Source organism: Bombus huntii, chromosome 18, assembly GCF_024542735.1.
Source record: "Bombus huntii isolate Logan2020A chromosome 18, iyBomHunt1.1, whole genome shotgun sequence".
NCBI lineage: Eukaryota > Metazoa > Arthropoda > Insecta > Hymenoptera > Apidae > Bombus > Bombus huntii.
This window is the reverse complement of record NC_066255.1, coordinates 1,940,830-1,968,222: the sequence shown is the minus strand read 5'-3', so window position 1 is coordinate 1,968,222 and position 27,393 is coordinate 1,940,830. Positions and strand designations below refer to the sequence as shown.

The following is a 27,393-nucleotide window of genomic DNA, read 5'->3' as shown; positions in this document are numbered from 1 at the left end:
GTTATGAGCCATCTACCGGCTACTGCAGACCCTCTGAAACAAAGTTTCAATCAGTTTGAATTCTGTGACTGCTGTGTTATGTTTAATTTGTAATCGTGTTAATACTTTAAAAAAAAGTTTGGTGCATGTTTATAACGTTGGTGTTTGATATTTATGCTTCATGCCAATATAGTGCGGTATAAAAGTAACAATAATAGTGGTAAAGTACTTTTATGAATATGATAAAAATCGTCCTCGAAATCAATGGATTGTGGAATGTGTAGTAATCGTAAATTTGTAATGAAATAAACTTCTATCGGTGAGTCAACTTTATTTTTTTATGCCATCGTTCATATAATTTTTAGAATTACTAGCTCCATATATATACTGATAAGATCCTTTATCAACAAAGAGGTATTAATAGTGCAATTGAGTTTTTGAAGGTTACGGATTATTGTATATTCAACAAATGTCTAATATTCTAATTTCCCTAGTGATGTATCATAAACTTAAATTCACGTGACGACAATTACAATTTTAGTGAAGATTATGTTGATTATTAGGGTAATCTATTTTTGTTAAACTCTTTTTATATTATGCCGATTTTTATGTTAAATCTCTTTCGAATGGCTGGATGTTCTGCTTTTTATGGAGGATGGTGCTTGTATTTTATTACTCACCTTTATATATTGCTGAATTGTTTCAAATTCCCGCTTCGTAATGTGCTCCTACATGCATATATTCACCCATACTATCATTAAGCACGCCAATTCTAATTACAATTATGTTTTTCGAACATATTGAAGCGTAATATAACGTATCCTCGCGAAGAATATTTATTCTCATATGTAGGGATTTTTCATACATGCTATATAATCTACATCTACATGATACCTTTGGTAAAGATACAAATTCTCGTGCAGACGTTTAGAACTTCACGTGATCCTTCCTGTGGCGCATGTTACTTCCGGTATAGTATTTCACGATGGATGGGAGTTGCCCAAAAAGACAGCCTATGCAATTTTCGACCTCAATTAGACAATAATATCTTTGAACAACATAAATATTTAACTGTTACGGCTTGAGCACGACGCGAATTAACACTATTGTGCAATATTCTGAATGATCAATACGACTTTTGCAGTCGCGTGAACAGACATTGATAGACGCTTGATATAATTCAAACAATTAAAACGAAATTTTTCTCTAATGTGCATATATGTATACAGTATCTCTTGCTAAAATATCCTGATAATTATGAATTAAAGAATATAAGAGTTTTTTTAAAGGGTTTTTTACTCTAAGATTAAAAGTATAAAGTTCTATATTTGAACTTTCGACCGTTCGTGGGGAGACGCGATCTCGAAGAAGCGCGCCAACGGGGGTCGTAAATTCTCGTTACGATTTGAATAATTGGCGCCACGAATCGTTCCATCCCTTATTTCGGTTAAGATAATAAGGGTGGTTGAATAAATATACCGCTGATATTAACAGGTCAATATATATTTCCAAAGATCCAACAACTTCAAAGTGGTACAATGTTGCATATGTGGAATGCCAAACTACGAATGAATACGACCTGAGACTCGTTTTATGTTGGCGACTGTGATGATGTATCTTCTGTCGATTGACTGTCTTCGACTTGAAAATTCTGCTGACTGACTTCTGACTCCTTCTGTTCCTCGAACTGTGTTTTAACTGACTATTCGCTCTTATGTTATTATGGAGGAAAGCTCGGTAAGCGTGTGCTCTTTGAACGAAGAACGCGGATTCGTTGTTTACACTTTTCGTCAGGAAAGTGAGGATAACGATCCGCGATGTCCATTGGTTATGACCCACGTTAATGAATGCAGATAGAAGGAGGAAGCTTCCTACCAACGTGGATCGTGAGTGATCTTGTTCATGGGAAACACCAGCTTTTCCGTTAGACAATATTCGTTTTTCGCGTTAGGTAACTACCCGCTTCCTCCGTGATTTTTACCTAAACCTAACAAATAACACCTAACCTAACAACAAACCTAATAACAAACCTAAGGACTGTTCTAAGGACCAGCCATACGCAGAAAATACTTACAGGGTTGAAGATTCAGTTAAAAAGATTCTGTTTATGGTGGTGCCTTAGGTTTATTGAGGGTCTGAATTACTGTGCGTGGGCCTTTGACGATCAGACCATGAAGGACGGCGCACGGACTGCCCCACGCGACGTAACAATATTCTTAAAGTTGCATGCTCTAAAATAATCTACTTTCATTTAAATTTGTATTATGAAGATATCGTCAAGCTAGGTAGAGCTCTCTCTATGAAAGATACAATAACAATTGGTGAAAATGCGTCTGTTAGGCGAGTAATATTGTTATTAATGATTCTAAATCTACAATACCGGTAATACAACAGGACATGTTATTTTTCTTTATTCTATTTTATTAAATTGTCATAGTATATAATACACAAGTGAGACATTCATTTATTAAATTCACTTATCAAGCAGAAATAATGTTCTCATTCGTGGAGTTACGTTTAGTGTTCTCGTTAAAAAGTCGATAACAAAAGGACAGTACACGTTTCTACGGCAAAATCACAACTTACTAATATATCCTGTTCGAAGGATAATCAATAAATACTACTGTTCTATTTGTAAATGCATTCGTATCGTTGCGTGGAACAGATACTCTGAAACTCATGATGGACAAGGCAGGGGGTTGGAGAGTTGAAGATTAGGATAGATTGAAAAAACCTGATATATCCGAGAAACACATAATAATATCACGCACTCGGATCGTTTTCGTTCGACGAGAAAAAACAACATCTAAAATGTCTATAGTAAAGAGGAAATTTTTGAAAGTTGATTTAGATCATAGAAGGAAAGAGAAAGAAAAGAGAGAGAAAGACAGAGAAGGGGAGTGAAGGGTACGAGGGTAAAGGGTCGCGATGCTGCAGGGTCAAATAATGTCGTATTAATATTGTTCTTCTTCTTTCTTTTTTTTTTTTTTTGTTCGCTTTTCTCGTTTCTTTTCTGTTGTTTTGTAAGCTGCGTTAATACAATCGTTGAAATCGACACACATACTTTCGGGACACACACACAACTTTTATTTGCCTTTAGTGGCTCGTATCGCCTTGCAAATTTCAATCCACGGGTGTCCGTAGGAACTGCAAATGTCACAGACGTTCGACGAGCTTGATGATGGTTGACTAGGTTGGTGGCCGGGTGTACTTGGTGAGGATGACCCTTCTTTCTTTAATTTACACGTGGATGACGAGAGATGTAGAAAATCAACCGAGGGTGGTAGAGTGGCGGGTGCACGTGTTTTACGTGATGACGGTAATGTTGCTGAGTTGTACGACGATGACGAGTTAGACGATGGTAGTATTGAGGGCGATCGCTCGAGCGATGGAGATTTTGCCGCCTGTATTGACCGGCTCGAAGGCGACGATAGGCGCATACACCGTAGAAGGTTGAGTCAATCATTGAGCAGACCTTGAGACACACTGATTAGCTGCTCCTTCAGTACGCGGAAGGAGGGTCGTACTTCCGGGCAATGGGCCCAGCATTTTCGCATTACCTAAAACACAAATAATCAATTAATATACAAATAGAGTTCCTATTTAAGTCTTGGGGTTGTTGTAGGATGATCTTATTAGAAGAATTCCTTGAAAATAATCATGTTTATTTCTTTACATATTATGTATACTGAGTGATTCAAGTAACTGTTTCATGTTATAATTCCGTTAGCAGTGCAGTTACAGAAAAATGTCAAAGGAGGAACATGAATGATCCAAAAAGTATTATATCCGTAGGACCATGTCTTTTTTGGAAGTACAGTGGTGTATGTGCAATCAATAATTGCATTATCTTTTTAAAATGGAAATGCATACTTTTTATTACATAAATAGATTTCTCTCGTCATTCTATGTAAAAGAGCCATCCATCATCATCCATCTTTCTCCTTCGACATTTTTCTCTAACTGTACTGGTAACAGAGTTATAACATGAAGCAGTTGTGTGGACCACCTTGTACATCATAGCGTAAATAATTTGGAATACGATATGGCTATGGCAAACCTCGTAGACTTCTTTGAAGCAGGCTTTAGGTCTTTCCAATATGATTCCGCGTTGCACTCTTTCCACAACTTCGGTGTTTTTTAGGCGACCATAAGGCATCTTTCCGCATGTGAATACTTCCCACATAAGCACTCCATAGGCCCAGACGTCTGATTTTGAGCTGAAGCGAGTGTAGTTCAGCACTTCTGGGGGCGCCCATTTGATTGGAAATTTGGTGCCTCCGCTACTAGTATACTGGTCATCCAGTACATACCTACAACGAAATTAAAAGATTTCTAATTAGTAACTATGAACAAGGAGTACAAGAAGCTGCATAATGTAGAAAAGGTTTTCACCTTGCTAATCCAAAATCTGCAACTTTTACCACATTTTCTGAGCCCACTAAACAATTGCGTGCAGCAAGATCTCTATGAATGTAGTTATGCCTTTCTAAATAAGCCATGCCTTTGCAAACCTGTAATTCAGAGTATTTCAATTAGCATTAATAATTAGAATGATTAAGAAATGAAGGAATGACATTTAGCAATTTTGAATTTACCTGTATGCACATGTCTAAAAGGAGACCAACATTTACTCCTAGAGTTGCTTCATGACGACGGAGGTAGTTGAGCAGAGATCCATGTCGCATGTATTCAGTGACAATATATATTGGTCTGTCCTTACTGCAAACGCCATATAGTTGGACCAAATTCTGATGTTGAAGTTTCCTATACCCAATAATTTAACATTTGTCATTCTCTAAATTTATTTCTTAACACTACAATTATTAACACGTTGACTGCCACGACACCCGTATTCGGGTGTCAGCAAAGTTTCAGGTCAGGCCGCGTAATCCATATTCGGGTGTCGCTTATTTGACTACTTGCGAAGGATCGTCGTAGGTATTTGAAAAGATATTCCATAATAATAAAACTGTCCAATTGTTATACAAGTAATACGAAAATGGTTTATTAAAAAAATTATTTAGGATGTAAAACTTATTTCCAAGTTTTTAATTTTTCTTTTCGACGTTGTAACGAATTAGGGCAGAGATTGTAAGTTATACCGTTCCTTGCTCGGCCAAGATTCAAACTGAATTTGCAGAAACTGAAGAGATGAGAAATAAATGCGAAGGAATGGAAACAAAAAAAACGAGAGATCATTCTTGAGACCATCACTTGAGCGACTCGCATTACTAAAATATCGATGGGAGTACCTAGCAGAGAACGCTCGGTACTGCTGCACGTGTGGCCTGACGGAGATTTCTTTGAAAACACGCGTGGCAATCAACGTGTTAAAAGATTGATTTAATTATCGGCTTACGTCATCACTTTAGCTTCCTCTATAAAATCATCTTCAGACATCGTGCCTTCCTTCATCATTTTTACTGCAACATCTATAGAACCGCGCCATTTTCCTCTTCGCACTACGCCAAATTGTCCAGAGCCAAGTTCTTCCAACAAGTGCAATTCTGCTGGATCAATCTCCCACTTATCTGTAAATCAAAGACTTGCTACAGCATTCTGCAGAAAATGGTTTACTTCTTAATGCCTTTGTAATTCCCTTTTTTCTTTTGGAAATTACTAGACTATGGATATTTATGCAGATTCATATTTTCATGAGCAGAATTAAAGAAATAAGATTTAGATTTTTGAAAGCAGAAGATTTGTTTTGCCTCCTGAATATTATAACGTGTATTCTATCTTAGATATTTTATACATTTTTACGTATTATGTGACCAGCATACATTTTTGCTTTATAATTCCCATAAATATATAAGAATCTACAGTCTCGAAATTACAAACCATGACTGAGGCCAGCAGTTGGTGGCACAGGGCGATCACAAGGACTGGTTTTCAGTCTGCTGGCTAGTCCACCGCTATTGTGCCTGTGATAGTTAACCAAGTCTGGTATTGAGCCACAGCAATGTTTTTCGGACAGATAAAACTCTCCTCTAGTGTTTTGTTTGATGTGATAGTGCTTTACGTGAGGATGTGGGCTATAACGATATGAATATCTTCTTATTAATTTTCTCTACAATTGTTAATGTGTAAAGTAGGGTCGTATGTGAAAACACTTACACTTTAGTGTAGAGAGAAAGTGTGTACAGCCCTTTGGTAGACGAATTACGTACGACGAAGCAACCTTCCTTATCCTCCTGTTTGAGCAATGATTCTGCACGTTGTCTGGACATATCACCCACGTACCACCTACAATTCCAATCATTATATTTCAATCATCATTACATATAGCGTTCGTTCATTAATTAGTTCCTTATTTATTATAATCTATAATTTCCGGCTTACATGATATTTACATTTACATTCTGAAATCTTATCTTACTAATTACTCAATTCAATACATTTTATCACTACCTCACAACATTACATAACATTAAAAAAGCATAAATTATGTATGAACTCCCTGCAGGTACGTACTCATATTTCTGAAGACCCAGGAGTTCCTTTTCCTTCACATAGTTGCTAGGAATGTAACCGATGGATCTGAAAGGAGAATCAGAGGTTACAATTAATTGTTCTACGTTATTCTCTGTCCAAACTATTCTATAAATATTGTACAAACATTGTGCAATTATTAACAAACCGATGTCACGGAAATTTGATGAAACTTCGCAAATGAACATTATGCTTAAGTTTTGATAAAATTCAATTACGAATTTATAGCAGACAAAGTAACATCATATCGTGTAATGGACGTCATTTTATCATTATCCTGCTTCGTTTCCACGCACATATTCGGTGCTCAAATATGCAAAACGAATAGGCAATTTTGATTGTATCAATATCATTTGCGTGTACGTCGATTGCTCTACATATTTCAAAATTTCAAAAGTGACGTAACTCAAACAAGTATGCTTTTGGGAAGAGCAAAGAACTATTTCTGAGCTTGAACAGTAGATAATTGTTTACCAAACCGGCAAAATGTTGGTCAAATTGGTAACATAATTCATAACGGTTAAGAGTATCATCTCCTTAATCTCATTATCAATAAAATTAGGTTTAAATTGTAACATTATTGTTAGTGAAAAAATGTATTTTTTATAGCAATAAATGCAGAATATTATATTATAAAAGCTAGTTAGTGGACTGACTTACACCACTACGTTTATCAGTCCTTTACACATGCAGCACGCTAATATACATATTTTACATGCCAAGTACAGTTTCCCTTGGCTCGTGTTTACTTGCTACACGTCTTATTATAACGTTCGCTAGTCGAATCGTCTACCAACGAATGCATAGCCCTAATCTGCTTTTGGTTGCGTTAAGTAGTCATCAGGGAGTACGAAGAGAGGAACCTAAGCCATTAAAAGCACTCGATTGCCGAGCATGCAAATTGCTACGAAGATATGGGTATCGAGCGAAACGTCGTTAATCCTAATTACCGCTTGCAGCAAGGGTTTGCATAATTGGCTGGATCTAATTAAATTGAAGCTTGATCTCGATCGAAATCTTTCGATCCGATGTGTGGTTTTACTCGCTTGAATTAATGTTTGCTAAAATGGTAATAAGTTTTCAAGGAAATTTTAGAGAAAGTTTTAGGACAAAAGACGTAAATAAATAAATTAGAAGCGAGGCAACATATTAAAAATAAATGTAGCAAAAATGATTCTACGTAGAATTAAAATTACGCTTCTTTTGCTTTGCTCTTCTTTTGTTAAATATGATGCAGCCTTTACATACCCGTGTTCATCTTTGACTTTCCACCAATGTTCCTGAGAGTCATCCAGCACCTCGTACTCTGCACCCTGCAATACGAAACAATTTATTATTATTCTTTCATCATACTTGAATAATTTAAATTCCGTATACGATACGACGTTGACAAGTATCAATCAATGACTTTTAATTCTAACCGCGAATAATACAACCTTCGATGTGACTCTCGATGACAATGTATCTCCAAATAATCTTAAACTTGAACGAAACAACTTCGACTAATGTTAAAAACCAACCATAACCTCGACAACCATCCATGATTTTCACCTTGATTGAAAATGCTATGACTTTGACTTTGAGAATCGTCGATCATTTCCAAGTAATTCTGAGCGTCGATTATTCGACCTCGATCATTACGCGTCATGATTGTCAAATAACCTCAACCGGAAGTTACACTGAATCGTATGACTAGTGAATCGTATTTAGTGAATTGTTGAACACCACAAAATATAATACGTTAAATTTCGCGAGTAACAAACGTGTCTATCGTCGATCTATTTATTGTATGTATTAAGCTCGTTAATTCAATTTTTTTCTTTTTTTTATTTTATTTAGTTGTTTACATTCACAATTTGTCCGATTTAGACATTTGGTAGAATTTTTTGGCTGTTTGATTATCATGTGGGTGGCTATTCCCAGCGGGATACCATCTTCGTGTTTGTTAGGTTATATCCTTTGTGTTAATTCAATTTATTCACATATTTTGGTCCTTATTGGTACAGCGAGGATTTAGAAAACTATTCTGGAACGTCTAGTAAATTTTCGAAAGCCATAAAATATCTCTTTGTTAATTTAATGTCTGATGGAACGTGGTGCACCGTACGTGTTCAAGTGTTAATGGGACCCAAGGTTTCTCTGCATATTAGAGGATAACCAGAGAGCCCGTGGAATGCCAGAGATGCTGCTGCTTACGTCGACAATAACATGATCGACGCAGGACATTACACGGACCGTTATTTAACCGCAGGATCCAGCTGTATCTAGATTATAACTTGGAAATGTAACGCTGGTTTCGAATCTTCCCATAACGCCATGTGTTTTGAATTAAAACGGTCGCACGATCGACCAATAGTTTTAGAAAGGAAATTGCTGACGATGATCCTTGACCGAACTTTGTTTGCTCGTTAGAAGCATGTGGTGGTTTTAGGTGCGCCATCTATTGTCAAAAAGTTCCCAAACAGTTATATCTTTTGGTGAACTAAATATTGCTTGGTTGTTAGGTTAAAAGTAACCGTAATATTTTAACCAGACGGATTCTGTAGAAAGAAAAATTACATTTCTAACGACATATACATTTTTCAAAAATTCCTTATTTTCTCCGATTTTGCTTGCAACCTGTACTTTTATATTCTTTCTTTTGTAATATAATATATTAACACGCTGAATGTCGCGACAGTTTTACAAGGTTTGGCCGTGGCGCCACGGTGAACTTTTTATTATGACATACATATAATATTGAAATATTACCTACAACAGATATGCTACGGTGTATAATCATCGCTAATGAATTTATCTCACTGAGGTCACCGGTAACATCCGCGGCGCTGTAGTGCAATTTCACCCGATTCACTTACTTTTTGCGATTATCAATTATCTCATATTGTTTCTTCGCGTTGCTAAATAATTGTTCTACGTTATTGGATTCCGGGACCTATCATAAACCATAATCCATCCCTCGGTCATATTTATTCGGACCAGCAATAATCCTAAAGAATCGTCACAAGATGTGGCAGTTTTTACTTTATTGTCAATACCCTTAATTGCCATCAAACATCTTTCAAGTCGAAACGTTTTTTAGGGTTACTGTTCATTAAGGTAAAACACGGACATAGCGGGTTTTCCCATGTTCGACAGCTACTGGTGGAGGACGCACATAATATATTTCATGTATAAATAAAACTATTTTTATGTTTTACACTGTCACCGGTGACCGGCTCTCAACTTGGCCGTGGGGCGCCGTGGAGGTTAAGTTAACCTAACCCCAACCTAATCCCATGGCATTGAACGTGTTAAGTAATGTAATATAATAAAAATATAATAAGAAAAAGCTCGTCAGTAAATAGGATTCTATGGAACATTGTATCCGTATTTGTTAGCGTTCTATTGCTTGTTTTCAAGTACTTACAAATTAGAATAGCTAGAATTAGACAAAAAATCGCGCGCAAATCATTTTTAATGATTCTTGCATATTTTCTTAAAATCGAAGAAGCTTTTCTGCAACAGAAAACATGATCACGCGAAATGTGACCTATCGAAGGTAACAGAATTATTTAATCCATTTATCCACCTAAACTAGACGGTCTACTGTGTCAAGCCAGAACCAGGTCATTTTGGAACAAAAAATACTATCTGTATTTTCCGCAAGGAATGATCGAAAAAATTCAAGATTTTACTTAACTCCTTCGAAAGCTTTGGACAGCGGTGTAAAGTTTCTATATCCTCGTAATTCAATTTGCCTGTTCGATTCTGTATGATATAGCGCATGAATCAAATCGATTTATAGTGGCGCGGTTATTAACGTAATATGTACGCGTGTTTGGATTCGATAGGACGAACAAGTGTTCGACGCGATTAAATCGTGGTTGGTCAAGTTCCATTTGAACCGATACAAACGGCGTAATTTACGTAGTTCAGTTTGCTACCATACCTTTTAGTTTGCATCGTGGTATAACACAGATTCTTAGGATAACATTTACCCTCATATGATATGATACGCTTTACTTTATCGACGTATGATTTTCATCTCTACGACGCGATCCGATTTGATTTCGTTTGGTACAGTTTGACATAACTGGCTACGATACGTACCATGTAATGCTAGTTTGCTTTTTTCCTTCTTTCACGTTGTACATAACACGATTCCAATCGATTCAGCTCGAGTGCACGCGCTACGATTTAATTCGATTTGATAGGAAACAATGCAGTTTCCTACCATAGACCGCGGTAACGTTCGGTTTAACGTCGGATCGTAAACTATATTCGCTACGTAGCTACTCTAGCTGAATGCGATTTCGTACCATTCGAACGCATAATTATTGGAATCTTCGCAAAGAACGAAAAGATATGGAAGGCCCATTCACAATCGAATATCGACTGTCGTTTGCTTTTATGTGATTCGGATTTCCGTTTCAATGGGCAATTATTGTGGCTTCAGGTTCTCCCCGATGTAATTAAAACTGCATTACAGAACCGTCCGTTAAACGATCCCGTGCATCGATCCTTTCTATCGCCGTTTAATCGCGTATTACATATTTTATAACCTATCGATACTCGTGAACGTCGTACCACGCGGATAAGTCGACTCATGATACGGTTTATTGTGAGTGTTGTTTTTTTTCATTCTTTCAATAAAAAAGCGAAAAACCGAATTTCCCTTACCTTTTCGAGGGACAAATCGCCACCCTCGATCGCTCGAAAAGGGTACAGAGCTACCACGACCTTCGTTCTCATCATTATCTTGTCCTGCAACATGTATTGATTGTTACTCAATTTATCATTTTTACGTTGTTCAATTAAATCAAAAAATTAGGTTACTTAATTATTTAATTACGGAGAATGTTTTCTTTTTTGAGAAGTATATTATTACAATGTGGTAAATAATGTTTTATGGAAAATAGTGATATTTATCTGTCACCTCGTTTTCTTGTGGCGGAAGGATATGTAGCTCGTTGAAATATGAAAGGAGGATTTGTTACTTTACCTTGGTTTTAGAAGATGGCGTCCCAGGTGTGCCCCCTGGCATTATTGGAGTCGAGGGGGTCCCTGTAACATAAACATTACAAGTTTTCCTTAGCGACTGATTTGTTAAAATAAAAGATACCTTTATTTTAAAATCGATGTATTTCATATACAGTCGTTTACGATCAAGAGTATTAAATATATTTCCGTATTGGACATATTGTACCAAGTTAAAACTGCAAAATGTAGACGCTTTATGTGGGGCAGTAACTTAAAAAAAACGGAAATGTATTCTTATATTTTCTGACTTGAGTTTGTAGAAAAACTAATTTCTATCGTTCATGGAAGAGTTAATTTTAGTTACAAGTATATAATATAAAAAAAGGATATAATGAAGAAACACTTGTACGGTCTGTTGAAGTAATTACTTCAAGAAAAACTCTACATCCTTGCTTTTGTATATCCGTGAACTGCAAACCGCTGTTACAAAGAGAATAGGATTTAGTGAAAAAAATTCCAAACACGGAGAGGTGCATATTATTGTGCCCTTGAATATAAATTTTGTTTTAGATTACAAGGTCTAGAGACAAAAGAGCTATGAGTAGATTTCTATCGTTGTTTCTTGTAGCTTTCAGCTACAGCTACACACCAAGGTTAACTTTTTGGTAATGTCCTTTGCTGTAAATATATGAACATGCTCTCTATCCTTTTTCTTCCTAGTGTATTGTATCACTGAAAGAGTGAGCATCTGGATCAGCATACACTATACTTATACTTGTTTCAATATATTTTTCTATTACAAATTCATCCACTCGTTCCTCTATCAGTCAACCTGAACAATATCATACATTAAATTAATAAATAATGATAAATAAATTGTTGATTTTTACCTCATACACTATACCTGTACTTATAGTTGTTTCAATATATTTTTCTATTACAAATTCATCCAGTCGTTTTTCTATCACATAACCTCAACAATATCACACATTAAATTAATAAATAACGATAACAATTTACTTGATTTTGATCTCAATATACTCGTACTTATATTTCTATATATTTTCTATTACAAACTCATCCAGTCGTTTCTCTATTACTTAACCTCAACAACATCACACATTAAATTAATAAATAACGATAACAATTTACTTGATTTTGATCTCAACATACCTGTACTTATATTTCTATATATTTTTCTATTACAAATTCATCCAGTCGTTTCTCTATCACTTAACCTCAACAATATCATATATTAAATCAGTAAATAATGATAAATAAATTGTTAATTTTTACCTCATACACTATACCTGTACTTGTACTTATTTCAATATATTTTTCTATTACAAATTCATCCACTCGTTCCTCTATCAGTCAACCTGAACAATATCATGTATTAAATTAATAAATAATGATAACAATTTATTTGATCTTGACCTCATACATTGTACTTGTATTTATACTTGTTTCAATATATTTTTCTATACAAATTCATCCACTCGTTCCTCTATCAGTCAACCTGAACAATATCATGTATTAAATTAATAAATAATGATAACAATTTATTTGATCTTGACCTCATACACTATACCTACACTTATTGTTGAGGTTATTAAATGTATGAACAGAGGAACGCGTGGATGAATTGTAACATAGAAAATATATTTTAATACAGAAGTGTAAGTACAAGTAGGAATATAATTTGAGCTGGTCCTGATCCGCACGCTAGCAGTGTTACCCTATATCTGAAACCCCCAAAGCCGTCGTCCCCATTTTACTGTCTATGGTCTGCCTTCGTCCCAGTCTATTGTCTGTACGTTGTCGATGGCTTCAGTGCTTGAGAAGACCAGATGTAGAGTTTTCTTAGAAGTGGTGACCACTTCGACCACTCTCCCTAAAAACTCTACATCCCTACAAACAATTACCTCTTAATATCTTTTTTATTTCTCAAACCTAAATATTCATTTGTCTTAAATATTCAAATCTTGGTTTTGGCAACGCTTTTGTACATATATCTGCCAGTTGCTTTTCGCTTGTTACATACATTACATCAATTTCGCCCCTATTGTATAAATCTCGCAAGAAATGATATCTTACATCAATAATCAAAAATTACAAAATAATAATGATATCTTACATCTTCTTTGATGGAATTCTGCATTCTTAATTAATTCCACAGCACTAGTATTGTCTACACATAGCATATGCTTAAAGATCTCTATCTTCACCGTGTTGTCGAATGTTTCGACGATGTCGAACCATTCTTGTCGTACTGTCATATGATCCGTAGCTCCTGAGTCGAATGTCCAAACATCATGGTTTGCCGCTTGTATCGTTGAGGTGCTTTCTAATAGACCAATTCCGCTGTGATCTCGATTTTGATTTCTGGTTTCTTGGTTGTCTCTACTGTTGTTTCCTTTATTATTTTTAAAGCAATTTTTACTGGTGTGGCCTTTCCTTTTGCATATAAAGCATCTAAAACAATCCTTTTTTAGATGGCCAACTTTTCCACAATTGAAACAGCTTGGTCCTTGTTTCTCGTATTCACGTTTGCTTGGCTGCTTCTGCTGTTCCCTTTTATATTTTTTACCTTTTGTTACCAGCGCCACCGATGTTCCCTGGTCGTCTTTCTTCCATCTGATTTCTTCTGTCATCAGCCTGGTACTAAGCCTGTCTAAGGTCTTCTTTCCTTCTTCCACCGAATCCCACGCACTGTGAAAATGATCGAATTTGTTTGGTAACACCGATAAAATGCGTGTTATCAGCATTTTCTCGCCAATTTCACTCCCAAGGGCTTTCATCTTCGCCGCTATGAGTTCCAACTTTGATAGGTTGTGAGAGACATTTTCAGATTCTTCCCATTTAAAATCGAAGAACTGCTTCTGGACCATATTTAAATTCTCATCCGACTTCATGTCATATACTGTATTCAGCTTTTTCCACATTTCATGTGCTGTTGTGCAACATAAAAGAAGATCGAACGGTTTCTTTCCTACTGAGGTCACGATTAATTTTCTCGCTAATCGATCTGCTTTCAAAAATCTTTCACGGGCGATTTCTTCCTCCGCGCTGTTACCTGGATGACACAGATTCCCTTCACACACGTTGATCAGGTCGCCATCTTCCTCCAAAAGCGTACGCATGACAAAACGCCACTGGAGCCAGTTTTCTTCGCCACGTAACATCCCGATCTTCGCACTTGCTAATTCCATTTTAACACTACCACTTACTTTACTAAGCACAACACTTTAACAATTTATTCACTTCGCGTTGCTACCTTACAATTTACAGCTCTGGGCCCATAACCTGTTGAGGTTATTAGATGTACGAACAGAGGAACGCGTGGATAAATTGTAAAGCACAAAATATATTTTAATACAGATGTGTAAGTACAAGTAGAAATATAATCTGAGCTAGTCCAAATCCGCACGCTAGCAGTGTTGTCCTATAACTGAAAACCCCGAAGCCATTGTCACATTGTCGAGGGTTGGATGATAAAATAAAATAGCTGAGTCGTAACACAACTATTAATTTTGTTTTAATTAAACTTTATTATGAATTCAGCAATCACAATGGAATACACACTGAATTAACACACATAAATCACAATTCACTCCAACCAGGTTATGTAAAACCCAGTTACACCGATACGTTAAGTACGCGACTGTTATAAGGGTAGACACCGGTAAAGATATGTTGACTATTCTAAGGATACCGAATAAGTGAGTTTTACTGATGATACTGTGTCTGAGCAAAGCTAGGAGTGGGTGTGTCTAAGGACACGGAACTATCGGATTTGTTGATGACAATTTTGGTTAGGGAAGTGAGGGAAGTAGACACCGTTTCCGATTGGATAATAAAAAGGTTGATGGTCCAGGAAGGGTTTTAACCGCCCTCGCGAGAAAGTTGCTAACGGAACGTACCAGACGCGAGGAAAATTAACTTTCCGTGTTAACCCGTAGTAAACAATAAACGTAAAAGGAAACCTAAGACAAGAGATACTCGCTTGGTCTGAAGGACCGTAACTAAGAAAATTCCAAGACCCCTGGTGGGTACTTAAGACTATTGAGGGTACGCTCCAAGGATGTGCAAACATCTGGGCGGGCACCACCCTGCCTGCGGTGCGTGGCCTGATCTCTGATGTGTCTACTGTCTATGGCCTGCCTTCGTCTCAGTCTATTGTCTATACGCTATCGATGGCTACAGTGTTTGAGAAAACTAAAAAGACCAGATGTAGAGTTTTCTTAGAAATGGTGACTACTTCAACGTAAATAATAATAACAATTTATCTGATTTTGACCTCATACACTATATCTGTACTTATACTTATACCTATACTTATGCTTGTTTCAATATATTTTTCTATTACAAATTCATCCACTCGTTCCTCTATCAGTTAACCTGAACAATATCGTGTATTAAATTAATAAATAATGATAACAATTTACTTGATTTGATCTCATACACTATACCTGTACTTATAGTTGTTTCAATATATTTTTCTGTTACAAATTCATCCACTCGTTCCTCTATCACTTAACCTCAACAATATCACACATTAAATTAATAAATAACGATAACAATTTACTTGCTTTTGATCTCACTATACCTATACTTATATTTCTATATATTTTTCTATTAAAAATTCATCCAGTCGTTTTTCTATCACTTAACCTCAACAATATCACACATTAAATTATTAAATAACGATAACAATTTACTTGCTTTTGATCTCACTATACCTATACTTATATTTCTATATATTTTTCTATTAAAAATTCATCCAGTCGTTTCTCTATCACTTAACCTCAACAATATCACATATTTAATTAATAAATAACGATAACAATTTACTTGATTTTGATCTCACTATACCTATACTTATATTTCTATATATTCTTCTATTAAAAATTCATCCAGTCGTTTCTCTATCACTTAACCTCAACAATATCACACATTAAATTAATAAATAACGATAACAATTTACTTGCTTTTGATCTCACTATACCTATACTTATGTTTCTATATATTTTTCTATTAAAAATTCATCCAGTCGTTTCTCTATCACTTAACCTCAACAATATCACATATTTAATTAATAAATAACGATAACAATTTACTTGCTTTTGATCTCACTATATCTATACTTATATTTCTATATATTTTTCTATTAAAAATTCATCCAGTCGTTTCTCTATCACTTAACCTCAACAATATCACATATTTAATTAATAAATAACGATAACAATTTACTTGATTTTGATCTCACTATACCTATACTTATATTTCTATATATTTTTCTGTTACAAATTCATCCAGTCGTTTCTCTATCACTTAACCTCAACAATATCACACATTAAATTAATAAATAACGATAACAATTTACTTGCTTTTGATCTCAGTATACCTATACTTATATTTCTATATATTTTTCTATTAAAAATTCATCCAGTCGTTTCTCTATCACTTAACCTCAACAATATCACACATTAAATTAATAAATAACGATAACAATTTACTTGATTTTGATCTCACTATACCTATACTTATATTTCTATATATTTTTCTATTAAAAATTCATCCAGTCGTTTCTCTATCACTTAACCTCAACAATATCACACATTTAATTAATAAATAACGATAACAATTTACTTGCTTTTGATCTCACTATACCTATACTTATATTTCTATATATTTTTCTATTAAAAATTCATCCAGTCGTTTCTCTATCACTTAACCTCAACAATATCACACATTAAATTATTAAATAACGATAACAATTTACTTGCTTTTGATCTCACTATACCTATACTTATATTTCTATATATTTTTCTATTAAAAATTCATCCAGTCGTTTCTCTATCACTTAACCTCAACAATATCACACATTAAATTAATAAATAACGATAACAATTTACTTGCTTTTGATCTCACTATATCTATACTTATATTTCTATATATTTTTCTATTAAAAATTCATCCAGTCGTTTTTCTATCACTTAACCTCAACAATATCACACATTAAATTATTAAATAACGATAACAATTTACTTAATTTGATCTCACTATACCTGTACTTATATTTCTATATATTTTTCTGTTTCAAATTCATCCAGTCGTTTCTCTATCACTTAACCTCAACAATATCACACATTAAATTATTAAATAACGATAACAATTTACTTGCTTTTAATCTCACTATACCTATACTTATATTTCTATATATTTTTCTATTAAAAATTCATCCAGTCGTTTCTCTATCACTTAACCTCAACAATATCACATATTTAATTAATAAATAACGATAACTTACTTGAATTTACTTGATTTTGATCTCACTATACCTATACTTATATTTCTATATATTTTTCTATTACAAATTCATCCAGTCGTTCTTCTATCAGTCAACCTAAACAGGGTCTGCAATTTAGAACTAGATTTCATTTTTCGAAACATTCGCCATTAGTCTGAGTTTTTCACGGCAGCGAAGCTGCTTGGTTCGTTTCCTGGGATAATTATCGAATGTAGCATGGAGAAGACTTTGGAGAAGAGATCTCATAACTTACGTCTAATGAGCTTACGTTGCTTGCGATGTTTTTAATGAATACTAATGAACTCTAAAATTTCGTTCTCCTTTCCTCCAAAGGAAAAGTCCGGTCTGCGAAGCGAGCTTTTTTAACCGAGAATAATTGCACTCATTCTCGTAGGAACGGTCTATGAATGAGAAAGAAAAGGACAACTTTTTTTTCTTTAATCTAACAAACAAATTCTACGATGTTCGCTTCTTTTCTCATCGTCTTAAATCGCCTTAATTAACAATGAATTATGAAATGGAAAGATTGCAACTTTTTGACGAAATATTTATTGGCAGAATAACCGATGCTGTTACGTAGGTGAGTTGTAAAGTAGAATTCAACTGGAATTATAGTGGATTTTATTATTGAGCCAATTAATCAACTCTTTCTCTCTCTCTCTCTTCTCGTTGGTAATTAAGCAGAGATTAAAAGTTTTCGTTCTATTTATTTCTCCGTTACGAGTTCAGACAATAATCGTAACGAACGTCCACAGAATATTATTCATTTGTGAAACAGGATGTTGAAAAATTCGTTTAATTCGGTCGACTAATAATGACATCTTCGTTTGCATCAGACGTTTGAGAAATGTTGCAGTTAAACTTTGAACAGCGATTTGTCGATCTATAGTATAATAATTTATGATACAGAGAACTATAGTTAAAGTACAGTTCTCGAGAAGACTACAGAAAATGCTTTCGTTCAACGAATATCTGTAAAAATATCATTATATCAGATATTCGAACGTCTACGTTTCTAAATATCCAAATTTATTTTAAATAAAATGCAAATCATTTTGAGAAATAAAAAAACATTCAAATTACATAAACGATGAAATACAAATATTGACGAGATGAAATTCCTTTTTTTTTTGTACCTGACCGAAGTGTCGAGCGTTAAAACAGCTACTCGTTTCGTAGAATCTCGCTCGAAGGTTTCAAACATTCGTCGCAAGCAAAGCAGACGAGCCACTCTATCGGGTGTTCTAATAACGCACGCGAACATCCAGTGAACACGCTAATAGACAACAATATATCCATTCGTGTTTTATGATACATCCTCTGTATCTCGTAATATTCGTTCCAAGCTAGGAAAGAATCATAACGAATCGTAAAAAAAGAAAATAAAAAAAAAAACGGATATGAGAGGAAAAAAGAAATGACGAGAACAAACGATGGGTAGGTCATCGGCTAAATATTTTCGTTTGCTGTGAATCGACCGATTTACTTCGATGTCAGCGGTATCGAGCCTGATGTTTCGTTAATATTTTGCGAACAGCACGTCGAGCATCGTTTCGATATTCGCACAGCTTTTCCTCTTTTATAGTTTTCATTTCTATCTAGATATGTCGCAACAATAGAGTTGCAGCTTCGTTCTGCATATTTCCTTTCCTATCTTTTTTTCGTCTGTATATCTTTTTTTACCTCGAAGCGAACTCAGCTTCAAACGTAACCTTTATACGAGAATATGGCTGTGTTGCCAATTGTTCACTTGCCTGGCAACGAGACGGATGAATGAACATTTACAAAATTAAACGGATCAAGTTATCTTATCGAGAAATTCAATCCCCCGCGGCATCTCGTCGAATTTTATTTACTTTTAACGTCTCGTCGCCGATCTACGTTTCATATTTCTCCACGAGGAACGCTCGTCCAGTCGATCTATCCGACTTTCTTTCCAAATTACTGTTTTCTGTCTTCGTTATTCAATATGTACAGTACATCCTTCCATGGAACGCTAGAAGGAAACTGTTAGCTCAGTTTAACAAAATTGTTGCTAGTACTTCACACTCTGACAGTCGTAGCAAAAAATTTTTTTTATTATTTAATTTGTACTTTACAATTTGTCCAGCTGGACATTCGGTAAATTCGGGGAGTTCTCTGGAAGAAAGATTCTATAGGTCTATTAGAGATATATACGGACTTTCTTTCATTTCATAAATATAAAGAAGAGAAAATTTCTTTAAGTTCAATTGTAATCATAAGACTGCGAATTTGTATATTACATTTGTGGAAAATTTGAAAATGCAAAAATGCACTTAATGTATATGAAAATATAGAAATTTATCCAACGTATAATCCTCTCTATAACGTTCGGTAGGTAAAGTAATTCTCTATTTGGGTTTCAGTTTTTTAATTGTATTTATGGAAGTATCGTTTTGTATAAATATTCACGGTTTGATAATTACCAATTCGAATGTACCTAATATTAAAAGACTAGAACTAATACTTTCGACGCAGTCTTATGAGTCTCTTTTCTCAGAAGTATAGTATACAATAAGTATAGGCAGCAATAACGAGATATAATAACATTAAAAATATGAACTATATAGTATATCATACGTCTCGTGTTATACTATTTGCAATAGGTATTACGTATTGTTCGAGAACATTGAGTTTGAGGATGTTTTCGAAACGAGCAATTTGCATCGATACCCAGCTTTCTCTACGGATCATATTTCTGTTTTCTCTTGGTTTCAGGCAGCGACTCTTTGTTGGTCTCAATTAGCGTGACGCGTAACGAGCTGCAGCTCGTTAGCTGACCGATTCGTTGATAAAATACACGATTCCATGATCCCTGTACAACCAACTGGATTTTTCGTTTTAATTACTCTTTCCTCTTAAAACTTTCAAACCTTTAGATCAACCGGATTCTAGTTGCCTGAATGATAACCATAATAGCACTTTCTTAACTGGCAAAGATTTTGCTTCGTTCACTGTTACGATCTCCACCAGTTCTAGTAACTGATTGATGGTGCTTCAAAAGCACCCTTCGATCGAGTTAACCCTTTGCACTTCTATATCGAGTGTGATTCGACATCAATTTTTATCTCAGGAGTTCCTTTGTCGAGTCCCACTCGACATTCTTTCATGTCCAAATCAATAGATGTCGCGCACAGGTTATCGATGCTCTTACCGAACTGGCTTACTTACCTAACTTATATCAATCTGCTCAGAGTTTGAAAATTGTATACCTGTCACCCTCTAAATATTTACAACGAGTGAAAGGCGCGAAATAAATAAGGACTTTGACAGTAGTGGTAGTGATGACTATATGCGAGAAGTAGATCTTGAGTACAATATAGTCGCTAAGCGTTGGGAGCTGCTGGTAACGAAATTGAAATAAAATTCCGAGTGCAAATGGTTAATACTATGGAGGAAATTTTGGCGAAATTAGCAATGTTAATCAATTCCATCGTATGACAGTAACAGGCTTGACAATAAGACGAAGATTTACAAGTGAATTGTACGAATTACAATTCGATCGATGGTATTTACGATACAAAATTGTAAGAATATGAAAACTGTTTGTGTAATAAATGTTTATAACCTATGCTTTGTCACTTGGTAATTTACTATCGTGTAAAAAGGTTTCAGTTTTACGTTCGTTAAATAAATAATTATGCCAGATGTTCGTGTCTCGTTCGTATTCGACGAAGAAAAGAGAAATATACTTTCTTCGATAATTGATCAATAAAGAGGTAAGATCGCGACTAGTGGCCAATTAGCAAACTAATCGTAGCAATCGGCTACTCTAGCACGCAACTTCGTGCTATCCTTCTGGTCGTTAGCTTTTATTTTATTTTTTATTTTTTCTATTATTTAATTTGTACTTTACAATTTGTCCAGCTGGACATTCGGTAAATTTTTCTAGTGCTTTTATTTGAAAACATACCACGACGCCAGAAATTGCAACGGATCCATGATCCAGCCAAAGCGAGCCATCGAGCCTCTCCTATGCCTCCTTCCACACCACTTTTCTGAAGATGCTATCGTCGAACGTTTAAGTGAAAGCTCTAGAACCACACAGACTACGCGTGAACGCGCGTTTTACACAGGTATTTTTACCTCACCAACTACCCTCGAATTTTGTATGTTTTCACGCCGAATAAACAGAGAAAATAAATAAACAGAGAAAATAAATAAATAAATAATATAGAAAAACGGAGAAACACGGAGCAACTACGCGCGACGAAGAGACGTGGATTTTAAAGGGAATAATAGATATATATATATATAGTTAGGTTATCACTCGCGAACTGTAACCGAACTTCACGTGTTCCCGACGCGTCCCAAGAAACAGCCGAAGAAGAAAGATTTAATCGAGAGAAGAAATATTTTATTGCAAAGAAATATGAAAACCTGTAGGAACCACGTACAACGAGGAGACGTGAATTCTACAGGTAATGATACCTAGATGGTTAAGCTTTCACTCGCGAACTGTGATCTAACTTCACGTGTTTTTCAGATAAGTCGAGATCGAGAGGAATAACACACGCCGTACGAGAAAAAGATACGGAGATATAGAGAATGAAAACACCACACGATGAAGAAACGTGGCTTTTAAGGAGAATATGGTATATGGTTAGTACGATGACTAAGAGAAACGCGGTTGCAAGCAAGAGTGCAGGTGCGTGCACCGGCAGCACTGAATGCCGGAATATCAACGGTGAGCGAAGGACGATACCACAGCTAGTCTCCACCCTGTCTAGACAAAATCAATGCGACCTCAACCTCCTGCATCCCCTCCAGCATCCCTTAGACCGTTCAACGTCCCCACGTGCGTGCGTGCCTGCCTGCCTGCCTGCCTGCCCTGCGTCCCTCTCTCTTTCGAAGTTCCTCTTCATGTCTAGTTTCATTACCGGAAGCAGTCTGCCGCTGCTTCACTCTATGGAGTGTGTACTACGTTCACCGACTACGGATACAAGTTGCTACTTCTTCCTTTCTCTTGCTCCTCTTCTACCTTCGCCATTTCTTTTTCTCTTCCTTGTTTATCTCTTTTGTTCTTTCCTTGGTCTTATCTCTTTTCTATTTTTGTAGGGAACATGCTGTTTCATTCGACCGGCACGATGGTCCTCGTCACACATAGCGATGTAGATATTTGTGAGTGCTACACACGCACGAAGAGACAAGAGCGAACGGATCGAGGGAAAATGGAACGAGGGAATGCAATTTGAGACTGTTAAAATGTCAGCGATTTTTGCGACCGGACAGGAAATGTTTATTAACGGCCGTTGCCGGCACCAGGTTTTATACAGCCGGATTTCGTTTCGCTGAAATACGGCTGTTTGGAAAACCGATAATGCGTGTAAAAATGTTCGTGTCACCGAGAGGCGGTGCGAAAGAAGCTGCCGGGATTCGATACGGGCGTAGTGTGCGACACGCCAGTTCTGGACTTACGAATAGCAAGTCACTGTTGAGTCTCACTAACGAACAGTTAATTTCGCGTAGTATCACGCTCTTTCCTTTATTCATCGTGACAGCGTCAGTTCGTAATAGCGTGAGCAATTTTATAATACGTTTTTGTGCTACTTGATCGAAACGATGTCCAATCAATACTCCAGTCAAAGGGCAGAGTAGCTCCTGACAATTTTCACAAGTGGCGATACTATAAGAAAGTAAACTTGACAATGAGAAACGTAATATTAGATCGTCTAAGCAATGCATTCGACAGATGAAACTAAGTGAAAATTGTTTAAAAGCAATAGGATATTGTAGAAAACCAGCATGATCGCATGAAATCCTACTATTCTGCTCTATAGTTAAATCTATTCTGATACTTTTATTAGTGTGAAACGTAGTTTCGCAGAACATATCAAAACATTTTCACGGAAGAGCAGAATATTGTAAAAGTCGTACACGATCATAAAAAACGTCTATCGTGATAAATGCGTAAATATTGAATAATACAGCAGACATACGTACTACTTTTTTTTTTATTTATTTATTAAAATTACAATCAATTCTCGCGTTGAGAATTTTCAGTAATTTTTCTGGCGTGGCGCAGTGACATGGCTGATTATTTATAATAAATTAATACTTATTATAGATAAGTATAATTTATAAGTAAGTATTATAAATAAGTGAATATTACTTAATTTAGATAACTAATTGAATCTAGCGTTTAGGTCTAGCGGGTAGTGCCCCCATACGTACTACATGAAAACTAAACCAAATCACAGAGACTACACTACCACATAGTCAGTCCGGCTATGTTACCATCGATATACCATCGTGGAGCTCTTTCCGTATCATCGGACAGTAAAAACGTATCGGCACGCTCTATTTGTTTGTTCGTTTCAGTCAAGTATTTGCATCCATATCTCGCCTTGAGACGAGAGTAGACGTTCTTAAAGCATTCGAGGGCGAGACACGATCGCGATGCATTAATCTAAAAAATTGATGAACCGCGATACAACAGTCTGTCTTTCTCCTCTCATTTCACCTCCTGTGAACTGTGCGATGGAAACAAAAGAATTAACCTCGACCGATAGAATCGTCCGCGGTAATTGCTCGTTGGGGCGACAAAATGTTCGCTAGAAACACGAATACTTCTATCGATGGAGAAAAGAACGCTGGAACAGTTGACCTGTTTCGAGTAGTTGCTCTGTATACGATACACGACACACGCGTCGCCCATTGTACGGTTAGCGAGCGCGAATACGTTATTACTTGCTATTATCGCCGCTACCGAATGTTTCATATTGTTTTCCATTCTTCAACGATTTCTCAACATCGTTCGAATGCAGTCGAGGTAGAAAAATATTCAGCCGAGAACGTTTTACGGTTTCTACAAATTTATTACCGCGGCTTTATTATCTTCCGTTTGACAAATTGCGTTGATAAGTGTACTTCGCAGCGTGGCTCGAACAATTCTCTTGATTCTTTGAAAGGTTTACGATACCTCCATCGCGCCATGATTTTCTCGAACGTGTATAGATTTTTATATTTTACGTCCAGTAGTTTACGATCTGCGTTCTGCTGTTCTTATCATCTGGGTTATTCAGCAACCAATGTTTCTGGTAACAATGAAATGCTTCTTACGAGATTTTGTATATTATTGTTATTTGATAACTATCGTATTATTTCTCTCTTTTTTCGGTTATCTTTATGATATAGATTAAAAAGGAAACACCCAACAGATCTCACAAAGGACATAACCTAACAAACAAACACTCACCAAACTAAAGAAATAAATCAATCAAATTCGAAGATGGTATCCCACTGGGGGTAGCCATCCACATGTTATATTATTATACCACTAAGCTATAATATTTTACCAAATGCCCTACTGGACAAATTGTAAAATGTAAATAAATAAATAAAAAAAAATCTTTATGATATATAAACTTTGTGAAACTGTCCTGAAACAGCCAAGATTTTTATCACCAGGTTTACATCAAATAATTTATATATAGTATAATTTATATATATAGATCTGGCTCTCGTAATTGTATAAATATTGTATAGCAATGTTCAAATTATATATATATATATAGATCCAGATAGTTTTTAATTTGAAAATTGCTGTTTACCCTGATCTAATTTAAATTTGTATAATTGCAAGGGGAAACATATCATTTCAGTTAATCATCAACGAAGGTTCGATTAACGATCTTCATTTCAAAATGTTATTTATTTCGAAATAACATTTATTAAGTAATAATCTAATGGTAAAGCGGGTTATATCTGAAATTCTGCAAAGGCTTTAATTAAAAAGATTATTGAATTCCTGTCGAGTAAGATCTGTCTCATTACGAGAGTATTTAATCTACCGAAATTTCAGATTCCTCAATGAGAGAGAGAAATTTCGATAGACATGTTCCACGAGTAGAAAGTTCTTGGAAAAAAAGGAGAAACATGTTCGTTTCGATTGAAACCGAGACTGTTCGTCCTCGGAACTAGGACACGATTCTTCTGCTAATTTGAAAGCAGTTTATTAATTTATCAGCGGCTGAATTTTTTCGAAAAACCGGGCGATACTTCGTTCAAGCGAATTTTTTTAGAATTTTTCATCTTAATTACAGAGACGCAGGCGATTTCGGATAAAATGTTTTTGTTTAAAAGTTTCCCTTTGCCCACTTAACCCCGTTCACTACGTTCGTGAAATTCTGTGTTTCGCATTGTAAATTGCTTGCAGATAATTATCTTAGAATATTCGCGCGGTCGAACGTGTCCTGTAAATTAACTAGAAGAGAGATAGCGAGGGAAAAGGAAGAGAAATTTGAAGTGTATAGGCCGTGATAGTTGTAGTTGCGGATGTAGATGTCACTGCTGGGGTACTGCTGCTTTTCTACTAATTTAGATGCGTGGAAAGAAAAATGGGACCATGGGATTTGAACCTGGGTCCCGAACGTTCATAACCTAAGGCGCTAACCACTGCGCTGCTGTCGTCTGACACTAGTTGGCGTCGTCCGGTGGTATTTGCTGTCGAGTGTCGCCACAAATTAAATGATTTTTCATTAACCACCATTTTAAACTTTCAAATGATCAACATTTGTTTGGGCGAAATGTCTTAATGGAAATGCTTCCAAAATGTGGGATATTTTGAATGTACAGAAATTCTTGACAAATGTTATTACCAATGCGAGTTATATATTGAGTTGGCAACTAAGTGATTGCGAATTTTGGATTGGAACAAAGGAATCTACAGGAATTCTACGATATTTTCAAATCACCACCTTATTCCATTTCTCATAATCCCAAAATACCAAAATTGCAAAAAAGTCTCGGCTCTAGAAATTATGCAAAATTTTCTTTACATCTAATATATTTCAATCTTCTCTCACTTTGAAAATTCCCAAACTTCTATTAACGGAGTTATGCTAATGGAATTGCACAAAAACTTTTCACTGTCTCTCATTTTGCTTCTTTGGTATCTTGGGAAATTTTGAAATTTTCGCTATTGAATGGAAAGTATATTTAACAGTATATCTGTAGCTGATTTAGATTTACAAATTGTTGATTGCATTAAAAGGTAGCAAGTGTTGCTTTGTATATATGTAAGATCGTTAATCACGTGGTAATTCAGGTGATCGATTCTGAAGTCTGAAAATCGAGTTTATTGTGAAAATACTTAAATGAAATACAGGACTAAATAATAACAATTAATAACGGTAATAATTAAATAACAACAACCAATTAATAACAGTAAACAATAAATAACAAGTTTTGTGCAGTGTCTACCTGAAAATCGAGAATCGATTTTCAACGTTCTGAGCTATCGATCTTTCTCCGTCAATCTTCAATGTTTTAAATAATTACTCTTTCTTCTATGGTCTTGTCTATCTCTGATGTTGCTCTCTGTCCGTCCGTTTGGGAAATGAGCGTCTCTCAAGATGGCTGTCCGTAAACAAAGAAAGTCGTTCTGTTCGTGAAACAAAGAAAGTCCCTAGCACCCTTGAACTCTAGGGAGTTTACATATATATATATATACTTAATATAATAATTTTATTAATATCAATTTTTATTTTATGAAAGAAATTATATTATAAACAACACTTATATAAATATAATATTCATAAATTAAAAAATTAAACTTTTTTATATATATACATATATAAATAAATATAAAAAAGTTAATTAAATAATTCTACAATTTAAAT

At 35.4% G+C, this 27,393-nt stretch overlaps 1 protein-coding gene and 1 long non-coding RNA gene across 6 annotated transcripts; one reads left to right on the top strand and one right to left on the bottom strand.

Moving 5' to 3' along the window:
* Positions 1-149: 149 nt before the first annotated feature.
* Positions 150-27,264, top strand: LOC126875424 (uncharacterized). 4 transcript variants are annotated; one of them, XR_007693422.1, is made up of 5 exons: positions 150-298; positions 21,663-21,846; positions 21,948-22,191; positions 22,257-22,457; positions 22,829-27,264. It is a non-coding gene; the product is annotated as an uncharacterized LOC126875424 (long non-coding RNA). The 4 variants fall into 4 exon arrangements; XR_007693421.1 differs by lacking the exon at positions 150-298 and adding an exon at positions 17,781-21,489; XR_007693420.1 differs by lacking the exon at positions 150-298 and adding an exon at positions 17,781-21,489 and having other exon boundaries at positions 21,638-21,846.
* On the bottom strand, positions 2,940-13,960 carry LOC126875397 (tyrosine-protein kinase Btk29A). 2 transcript variants are annotated; one of them, XM_050638284.1, is made up of 12 exons: positions 13,574-13,960; positions 11,459-11,520; positions 11,137-11,220; positions 7,723-7,787; positions 6,457-6,522; positions 6,100-6,228; positions 5,824-6,017; positions 5,342-5,513; positions 4,578-4,746; positions 4,375-4,493; positions 4,040-4,292; positions 2,940-3,539 (listed from the first exon to the last, which is right to left on the bottom strand). In XM_050638284.1, exons 1-12 carry the CDS (start codon positions 13,713-13,715, stop codon positions 3,438-3,440), a joined length of 1,557 nt encoding a protein of 518 aa, XP_050494241.1. In that variant the 5' UTR covers positions 13,716-13,960; the 3' UTR covers positions 2,940-3,437. The 2 variants fall into 2 exon arrangements, with proteins under 2 accessions (XP_050494241.1, XP_050494242.1); XM_050638285.1 differs by lacking the exons at positions 11,137-11,220; positions 11,459-11,520; positions 13,574-13,960 and adding an exon at positions 8,671-9,169.
* Positions 27,265-27,393: the final 129 nt, after the last annotated feature.